This window comes from Mirounga angustirostris, unplaced genomic scaffold, assembly GCF_029215605.1.
Source record: "Mirounga angustirostris isolate CCGP_5_RB_7025 unplaced genomic scaffold, mMirAng1.0.hap1 SCAF_2, whole genome shotgun sequence".
Lineage (NCBI taxonomy): Eukaryota > Metazoa > Chordata > Mammalia > Carnivora > Phocidae > Mirounga > Mirounga angustirostris.
Window position 1 is genome coordinate 157,928,962 of NW_026991710.1, and position 9,968 is coordinate 157,938,929.

Genomic DNA, 9,968 nt, shown 5'->3' on the forward strand with positions numbered 1-9,968 from the left:
TCCCTCCCGGGTGCCCCCGCTGCGGCCAGTGGCCAGGTTGCTCGCATTGCCCTTTCGCCGCGGGGCAGTGTTGTTGTGGCTGCAATGGACCGGGGGTGGGGGGGTGGGGGGGTAGGATGCACGTTATGGGTTCCACTCTCCCGAGGGGGCGCTCCCAGTGCGCTCTAGCGTTAAAGAAGGAGGACGAAGGGATGACACCGAAGCCCGGCCTGTTTGCCGCAACGTTCGGGTCCCGGGGCCTGGAGGTGACTTGGGGAGAGAGAGACCCGGGCAAGGGGAGAGCAAGAAAAGCGAAGACCAGTACCGTGACGTTTGCTCCGACGTACTGCGAGGCGGGGACACGCGAGGCAGGAGGACAGCCTCTGTCCCCGCCCCGGTTGGGCAAGAGCGGTCCGCACACCTCCCCAGGTTTGCCTGAGCCCAAGCCGCCCTTTCCCTAACGCAGACTCGGTCTGCACCAATTGTGAGGCGTCAAAAAGCCTTTTCATGTCCCAAATCTCTAACAAACCAGGAGAGAAAAATAAAGCTGGAACCGGAGAACAGGATTTGAACTCTGGGCTTTTGATACCACGACCCTCTCAAGGTGTCCTTTTTTTTCTCAGACTTCCTAGAGAGCGATAGTCCAGCCAATAGTCTACCGCGCCCGCGGAGGGTTGGCGCTTGATGTCTTTATCTCGGGTCACCCCCCAGCCTCAGCTTGCAAGGCCAGGACTGAGCAAAGCTACTGGAGCCGGAGCTGCGGAGGGGGCGTCTACCTGGCGTGCTCTTAATGAAAATGTTCTAAATTCACCCACTTTCAGGTGTCCAGGTGGTTGAAGTAAATACCCACAGAGAGGAGGATACGATCATACTATTTTTCTAGGAAGTCGTGAGATATGTTTTATGAGCATTAAGATATTTGATTCATTAATATTTGTTCTACATATTTATCCTGAGGAAATAATCCAAAGTGTTGACAAAGTTGAAGGCATGAAGATGTTCTCTGAAGCTTTATTTAGTGATAAAAAATAGATACAATCTAAAACTATAAACACAGTCTATTATGAATCATCCATAACAAGGACTATTATATTGTAATTTTAAAATACATTTGTAAAAAACTCTTTAATGAAGTCCTGGACATGCTTATATGTAAATTTAAAATACACAAATTCACATATAGCCTATGCAAAGACATATAAAGAAGGAAGTGAGCCAAATGTCCTCTCTGGATGACTCTTGTTTTCTTTTCAACTTTCTCTTATTTTCCTTTTCCCTCCAAAGGATGAATGATGACTTTTATAATCAGAAAAAAAAATTAAAGAAATGTATGTGTTATCACAAGATTTCAAGGTCTCTGGGGAGCAAAGCCATATCTCTTTCAGACAAAAAGGTGGGGATGTACTGTTTAACCAGATTCCCGGTGTGCCCTGCTGTTGAAGAGCTGGGCCACCTCAGAGTCGCTTAACCTCTCTGATGATGACTCCTCACTGAAAAACACAGAAGGAAGGAAGGAAGGAAGGAAGGAAGGAAGGAAGGAAGGAAGGAAGGAAGGAAGGAAGGAAAGAAGGAAGGGAGGGAGGAAGGAGATACTGGAAACATTTGGAGTATAGCTTTGATGTAAAGATTAAATGATATGATGTATAAGAAATCATTAGTTGGTTGTGCTGAAATGTTTGCTCCCACTAGCCTAGGGAGATGAATTCGATTTATCTGGATTTCAGGTAGTAATAAAGCCCAGAGAGTCCTTGTAACATTGAATTCTCTTAAGAAGTTCTATTTAAGAAACAGTTGATCTGAAATCCCAAAAAAGAACTCTAGTGAGATTTCATTTTGATTAAAAGATATTTTTAAACTCCCTAGAGTCTGTGCTGAGACTGCCGACCCTAACTGATGTTTTTTTAATTAAACCAATGTAGCATGAGTAATAGCAGGGGACGGTCATTGGGGTTTCATACACATTCTCACAATCATCCTCTGATGGGCCTATTCTTATCTCCATTTTAAAATTAAGCCTAAGTTTACAGAGGTAAATACTTTGCCCAAATCCCACAGTTGATGTGTTCCAGAGCAAGGCTAGACATGTTGACTCCACCCCCACAATCATAGCTACTGTACACACACTCTCTCTCTTTTTAAAGATTTTATTTATTTATTTGACAGAGAGATAGGGAGAGCCAAAGTGCTCGAGAGGTGGGGGATGGCAGAGGGAGAGGGAGAAGCAGACTTCCCGCTGAGCAGGGAGCCTGATGCAGGGCTGGATCCCAGAACCCCAAGATTATGACCTGAGCTGAAGACAGACGCTTAACCGACTGAGCCATCCAGGCGCCCCCACATTGTCTCTCTTCACTCGGTGCCAGCCTCGTCCGAGGAGGTTTTCTGAAGATCTAATGCTGGTCAAAATTTCCCATCCCTTGGGGGCAGGGGAAGGGGGACACGAGGACACACGCAGGCACGCTGAAAACAATCAACTTTAGGAAGAATAAAGGGGAGGGAGAGAAGGAACTGGGGGCGAGGAAGGGCAAGGTGAGCCCCTGTCTAGCACCTTCCTGAGGGCTGGGGTTATTACCTTTCCTCCTCCCCACTCACTCACAGAGCCTGCAAAGAGGCCAAGGGGCCCCCTAGTAGAGCTTCCGAGCCCTTTCTTCGCGCCCGGAGCTGAGAGGCTCTTCCTAGGAAGTGGCCGATCTTGTTTCCCCAGACCCAGATTCTGCTCTAAGCGAGAAGTTTCCCGCTTAATCTAGGCATAGACCGGTCAAGACTAGCTTCTCCGCCGCCCAGCCTCTGCTCCCTGGACCCAGCTCCCCCCGGCGGCGCCCCTAACCTGCGCCCACTAAGACTCCAGCGTGTTCCTCCAATCCCACGGGTGCCCAGCAGTCTCCACCTCAGTTTTCCTCGGCCGAAGAGTGGAGAGTTGAGTTAAGGCCAGGCCCGATGGATAGGCTTGGGTTGCAGAGCAAGGGTTCCACCCCCCAAGCCCCCAAGTCCTCTAGGAGAGCCCCCTTCGGCCGGGGATTGACCTCGGCAGCTCGGGCCTGTACCATAAGCACCGAGGGACGAGCCGCGCGCAGCACTCTCTCCCGTTTCCCTTGCTTTTGAGAACCGTCAACACAAACCAAACCTTTCCGGAAGGTGGCTGGGGTTTGGAGAGGAATTAGAAGGGCGCGGGAAGAAAGCGCCTGGGGGAGGAAGGTGCAGGTTAGCACGTGGTTTCTGGCCGGACCAATGAGGGTCGGCGATCTCTTCACTTGGCCTCGGTCACCCCGCCCGCAGGGATGGCCCAGAGGAAGGCGCAGTGCTGGATACTGGGCGTCTGCCCCAGACCTCGGGTCTGCGGTGCTTGCAGCGACGAGACGGGAAGCTCAGGGCGCTGCGCTCCTGGGGGACGGGGACCTCCCCAGCCCCGCCTCCTCCGCCTTCGGGATGCTGCTGAACCCTGTCACCTCCACTCCCTTTTCGGTCAATGACATCCTGAGGCTGGAGCGAGAGCAGATTGGTTCCGAGTCCTTGCAACTCCGGGGTGCACAGAGGAGCCCTGAAAGCTTTCAGTGTCTGCGAATGGTCCCAGAACCGCGAAAGGCTGAGGTTCCCAGCACTTGCAGGGCCGGCGGCGGCGACAGCAGCAGAAGGCAGGACGAGTCGGGGTCTCCTGGTGGTCCCTGTGAGACGGTCACGGAGATGGACGCGGAACGGGTGGGGGAGCCACGTAAGTACTCGTGCTCGGGTCTTGGCCCCTACAGGGAGATCACGGCTGTGGGGGGATGGTCACTACCAGCTGGCGCGTGCGGGTAACACGCGTCTCCGGGTCTTTCCTGCTCCAAGGGCCTAGCCCCATTTTCTCTTATTTGAGAATTCCAAAAGACAGGTCTCTCAGCCCCCTCTACCATCTCCTCCGGACACCCAGTGTGCTTCCCGCGGCCCTATCCAAATAAGGTCCCTCGTCTTAGGCATTCATAATTTCCACAGCCTATCCTCTGATTCCCAAAAACGTATCAACCCCCACTCACAGCCACACTTCCCAGAAACTCCAGCTTCTCTTTCTTACAGCGAAACCCTCTACAGTATCTTAGCTGTGCTCCATCACCACCAGACTTCCCTGCCATGTCCGCGTCTCTCCACCCTAAAGCGTCTGCCCGAAGTGTAGCCATCAAAGCAGCCAAGCGCCGGGGAGTGAAAACCCGGCCGGCTCTGGGGTCAATCGCAGCCCTTTCTTGGGGCTTGCTAAGTGGCCTGGCCAGCCCAGTCGATCCTCCGCCCGAATTCCTGGTCTGGACAATAAGAGGTGGCGACCAGATCAGTTAATGTCTGAGTCCCTAGGCCTGGACGGCCCTGCGGGCGCTGGCGACCAATTCTCCGCGTCTGGGAGCATAGTAAGGGGAGCTCCGGTTTCGCTGCTCTGGGAGACGACTCTCCGCTCGCTCTCCGCAAGCACAACCTCGGGCGCGGACAGCGAGGCCCCGGCACCTGCGTCCAGCGGCAAGAAGTCAAGGAGCGGGCAGTGAGTTATGTTGCCTTGTCTCCTGCGAAGCTTCCACAGGGGAGTCTCGACGTTCGGAAGGATGAAAAAGCCTGTCTTCCTCTCGCCAAATCTGTGCACCTCGGTCTGCAGCCTCCCGGTGCGCGTCTGGGGGCCCCAGCGAGACCTCGCAGGTCGGCCTTCCGCTGCCAGGCTGGGTCACGGCCCGTCCATTCAAGGCGCAAACGAATAAGTAAAGGGGCTAGTTCGCAGTTGTTCGTCGACTGGTAGCCTGGTTATTCAGGCTATTCTCCAGGAATCTGGAGAACATTAAACTTTGCTGTGTTCGCGGAGAAGTCTGGGGGTTTTCTGCAGTGGACTCTAAACACTAATTCCCTCAGAGATGCTCAGCCAACTCGGCGTTCACTCTGGCCTTGCTGAGAAAGGGTCACAGTCCTTTCTGTCACCCAGCAGCCGAAGGCACCCGCAGCGCGTTCCTCCTCCCCTGGCGAACCCTGGGCAGCATCTCTTAAGCGGCTGCCTGTCCTGGACGCCAAGAAGGGGCCCACACCCTGCTCCAGGAACCAAGCCCAGGGCCGCTGCAACGATCCAACCTTCCTGGTAGTCGCTGCATGCCTATCTGTCCCCAGCCGAACCACCTTGCTTTCAAGGACACAGGGCAAGAGGGGCTCCAGACGGTGACCAGGAGGGCGCAGGGGGCTGGTAGGCACCCAGACGCCTCACAGCCCCATGGCCTGCCTGGTTAGGGACTCTCAAATGGGGTCCTGCTAGTTCAAGTTGCTGAAGGTCAGTCGTTACTTTTCAATTTGCTAAGAATAAAACCCCAGCCCATATGTTTCCTCTTTGAGAGAAGAGATGTCCCCAGTTTCTCTGAGCACAGGCTTCTCTGAAGGAAGTTTTTATTTCCCCAAACTTCAAATACCAAACAGCCCCATCACCCACCCCCAGGAGATTGCGTCAATGTGGCTGGGGATTTGAAGTCCGGTTGCAATCCGCACCTCCTGTAATTAGGTGCTTCACCTTGCTATGAACTTGCAGCCACTCCACATTCCTGGTTTCTCCTGACATGCTTTCTCATGAAAACTCAGCCTTTCTTCTCTACCCAGCCTTGGGTTTAAAAAGAGCTTAGCCAAGACAGAAGATAGGTGGGAAGAAGGGAAGGAAAGGGCGTATTTCCGCGGGCTTCAGGGACAGCCCCCCCCGCCCCCCCGCCCCCCCCCCCCGTGATGAGATAGGGCACCATCCCGGGGAAGAGGAAGTCAGAGCGAAACCAATGCCACCTGCTTACCAAAGAGACCCCAAAGGAGAAAGAGGCTGCTTTTTAAAAAGCCAAATATGGATCTAAACTTTGTATATAACCCCAAGAGACCCTCAGTTTCTGAGCCAAGAATCAGGACTCAGAAAAATATTCCATTTGCCTTTATTTTATTTTGCTAATTTGGATTACAGAACATCTCATCCAAGAAAGATGGGACGGGTCCCTGGTGCGGGTGGAGCACTTGATGAGCAAAAAGACAAGGGTGTGTGCAAAGGTGGGGTGAAGGTGGGAGATACTCGGGACACCCACCCTGAGCTTGGATCGGAATACCCCGTGATTCGCGGGGGACCACCACGGATAACCAGGCAGACAGGAACCGACGGGCAAGCAGGTCACCAAGTTTTCACGCTCTCTCTCTCCCTCTCTCTATCTCTATCTCTTCCTCTTTCTCCACCCCCTCCTTTCCACCAAGGGCAGTCCAAAGTCAATTTCCATCTAATAGTCCCCCCACATTAGCACTTGGTCCTTGCGGCTAAAGCTCCCCCAAACTCGACCACACTTTAGAATCGAATCACAGCGAATCGTCCCCCACCACCACCCACTCACAGACATTCTAAGAAGAAAATGAAGTTTTCTTAGACTCTTGATCAGCTACCTTTTGGGAAAAGACTGCACACCGGACCCTAGAGTGTCACAATTTACGTACGTGCCTGCAGGTACAATCGTGACAGAGCTTGGGGGAAAGGAACCTACGGACCCTCCGGGGACTGGGGGAGGGGTCAGCAGAGGGGACAGAAGGGGACCCGAAGTGAAGGCTACCAGGGGAGAGGGGAGTCCCTCAAAAACGACGTTAAGACTTGCTCAGGTAAGCGTGAGGCTGGGCGCTGACGCTGTTCCTTCCTGTGCTTTTAGAGCCGGGCCTCAGCGCAGCCCCGCCCCTCCACGGCGGGACCAGGGGGCCAGAGCGCTGCGTTGGCGACATTGGCATCGGCGCGCGCGGGGACGGCACCGAGCAGCCCAAGGCGCGGCAGCGGCGGAAGCCGCGCGTGCTCTTTTCGCAGGCGCAGGTGCTAGCGCTGGAGCGGCGCTTCAAGCAGCAGCGGTACCTGTCGGCGCCCGAGCGCGAGCACCTGGCCGGCGCGCTGCAGCTCACGCCTACGCAGGTCAAGATCTGGTTCCAGAACCGGCGCTACAAGTGCAAGCGACAGCGCCAGGACAAGTCCCTAGAACTGGCGGGCCACCCCCTAGCGCCGCGCCGCGTGGCGGTGCCCGTGCTTGTGCGGGATGGCAAGCCGTGCCTGGGCCCCGGCGCGCCGTCCTTTCCCGGCCCCTACGGCGCGGCCGCGGCGCCCTACTCCTGCTACGGCGGCTACGCGGGCGCTCCTTTCGGCGCCGGCTACGGCGGGGGCTACGCGGGTGCGCGCCCGGGTCCCGCGCCGCCCGCAGCTCTGGCCCGCGCCGGCTTCGCTGGGGGTGGCCCCGGCGCCAGCCCGCAGAGCCATCTGCCCGCCCCGCTGCAGGGTGTCAGGGCCTGGTGAGGCGCCTGGGCTCCGTACGGCCACCGTGTCCTGGCGCTCCGTCCCAGCCTCTCCGCACACCGGCTTCGGCCGGGAAGAGCGGCGGCGGCGGCGGAGGGCGTAGGCGACCCGATGGCACTTCTCCCTGAGCAATCCCCGGAACTGCGAATCGTCCCCAACAGGGACAATTCGGACATCCCGCTGAGGCACTGGGGGACATTCTTCTCCGCAGGGACCTAAAGCCGGCCGCCCACAAAGTAGCACCGGGAGGGAGGAAAGCCTAGGGTGGCTGGCAGTTTCGGGTGTCGGAGCAGTACCGAGGCAGGTGACTTGTCGGGCCTCAAAGCCAGGGTTTGCTGACAGGCTCTTTAATTTCTGTGCGGCCGCCCGGGGGCCTGGCCCGGGGGAGGGGGGTGTGAATGGGGGTACGGTGCTCTAGAGGACCTCGAGCCTCCATTAAAGGCAGGAGGTTGGGGATGAATGTGAAAAGTAGCGGAGTGAGGTGTGGGAACCCGAGTGAAGAGTGGGGGAAGGGGAGGATCCCGGAGGTCAGGGAGAGGGACTATTGTGTGAGCCGTGCCCTCCTGGGAGTCTAAACTGCCCCTCCCCCCTTTCTTCTCCCCCCCCACCCCGCCCCCCGCGCCCCAGGCTGCTCTCCGAGGACTCCGTCTTCATTCTCCGGGGACAAGGTTGCTCTCTGGGAAGGTATCCTGTACATTCTGATTCTCCTCTTCACGGTCACTGCATATTATTCCGTGTACACACCCTAGCACCTTGAGTAAATATACTACATATATTTGTGTGTGTGCATGTGTGTAGACCGCTAGAATCTCTCCACCTTTCCTTACCTCCTATACAACTGCGAATTTCCCTAGGAAACGAAATGGATGGAGCCCTAGAGATAGGTTACCTGATTTCTTCTCTCACAGCCCCCTCTCCCTCTGTAGGGTTTCTTTCAAAACATAACCTTTTTCTAAATTGGGCTCGGGAAAGGAGGCCTCCATGTGTCCATAAGCCAAACACCATGGGTGGGAAGCCTGAACTTCAGGGGAAATTATGACTCCCCTCCCCAAATATGTTTGAAGTCATGCAAATTGAAGACTGAAAACAAGCTCATTTTATTAAGGGGAACAAGGGATCAAATACATTTATCTTCGGCAGGCACTGGTAGGGAAACCAGGCTCTTGGTTTTTCCTGGATAACATTTGTAGACAATGAAAACTGATTCTTCACCCTTCCACCACTACCTCGCCAAAAGTTAAATTCTATTTAATAAATTTGAGTATTTAATCAAAATGTACTCGTCCTGCATATGCTCATTTCTGAACATGTCCTGGTTGTTTTCATGAAGGTGGGAAACAGACTTCTTGGTCCTTTGTAAACTATACCTGACTATGGATAGCTTACATCTCTTAAAGTTTATGTGTTTAAGCTAAAAACAAGAGTACCGTTCTTTTTTCTTACTGCCATTTCCTTACATTTTCCCTCCTCTTTATTTTCATCCTTTTCTCTGTTCTCTTTACTGTTAACAAAAATACATTCAGGGGCGCCTGGGTGGCTCAGTCGGTGAAGCGTCTGCCTTCAGCTTTGGTCATGATCTGGGGGTCCTGGGATCCAGCCCCCATTGGGCTCCCTGCTCAGTGGGGAGCCTACTTCTCCCCCTCCTCCTGGCTTGTGCTCTCTGACACTCTCTCTGTCTCAATCTGTCAAATAAATAAATAAAAATATTTTTAAAAAATAAAAAATAAAAAAATATTCAGAAATACCCCACAGTGTCTTGCAGTGATGGTGCTGTGCTCCTGAGCTTAAACAGGGCAGTATGTACACTTTAAATTTGGACCTATCAATAAATATTCCGTAGCCAATTAAGATAAGATTTAAAAAAATAGGGGTTACAGTTAAAATCTCCATCATGAGGAAATGGCCATCCAGTGTTATCATCCCTCTTTTGCTTTGGGGGGTATTCCTTTTTTTTTTTTTTAAGATTTTATTTATTTATTTGACAGAGAGAGACACAGCGAGAGAGGGAACACAAGCAGGGGGAGTGGGAGAGGGAGAAGCAGGCTGCCCGCTGAGCAGGGAGCCCGGGCTGGATCCCAGGATCCTGGGATCATGACCTGAGCCCAAGGCAGTTACTTAACGACTGAGCCACCCAGGCGCCCCTTGGGGGGTATTCCTTACAAGAGAGATACTGGGCTTACATTCATGACAGTTGACTTTAATTTCGGTGCTTCTACTGAGTAACCATCTGTCTAGCCCTCAGTTGTTAAGTGAGTTGTATTGCATTTTTCCAAGATCAGATTCTAAAATACTACATGGTAATTTTTAAAAAAATCCTGTGTTGCTGTTCTTTGGGTAAGGTCCTTACCCTAGAAATGTAGCTCATCATCACATGGATCTAGCAAAGTCCTGGGCACAGAGTAGAAAATTAATAAATGTTAGTTTCTTTACCCTTTTGCCCATTCTAACATAGAAAAGTAACCCAAGAGGCAGTTAGCAAACATGTGATGTTCTGAATAGGCCTTGCGTCCCATGCTCCCTCCACACTTTGTACCGCGTGGAAAAACACAGGAGGAAAAGCCAGGGCTTGGTTAAGTCTGTGAGTCAGGGAGGGTGGGGGGAGCTTGGCTCAGTCATCAATAACTCAGTCATCACTGAACATTTCTGGAAGGGATACAAAAGGAAATAAGATTTGGCTGCTACCCTTAAGAAAGGTATTATCTAATTGGATACCGAG

The 9,968-nt window shown here is 53.3% G+C and overlaps 1 protein-coding gene across 1 annotated transcript; it reads left to right on the top strand.

Annotated features, from left to right (window-relative positions):
- The first annotated feature begins 3,402 nt into the window (after window positions 1-3,402).
- Window positions 3,403-7,252, top strand: NKX2-6 (NK2 homeobox 6). Its single transcript, XM_045879322.1, has 2 exons — window positions 3,403-3,685; window positions 6,627-7,252. The coding sequence occupies exons 1-2, from the start codon at window positions 3,403-3,405 to the stop codon at window positions 7,250-7,252; spliced, it is 909 nt and encodes a 302-aa protein (XP_045735278.1).
- Window positions 7,253-9,968: the final 2,716 nt, after the last annotated feature.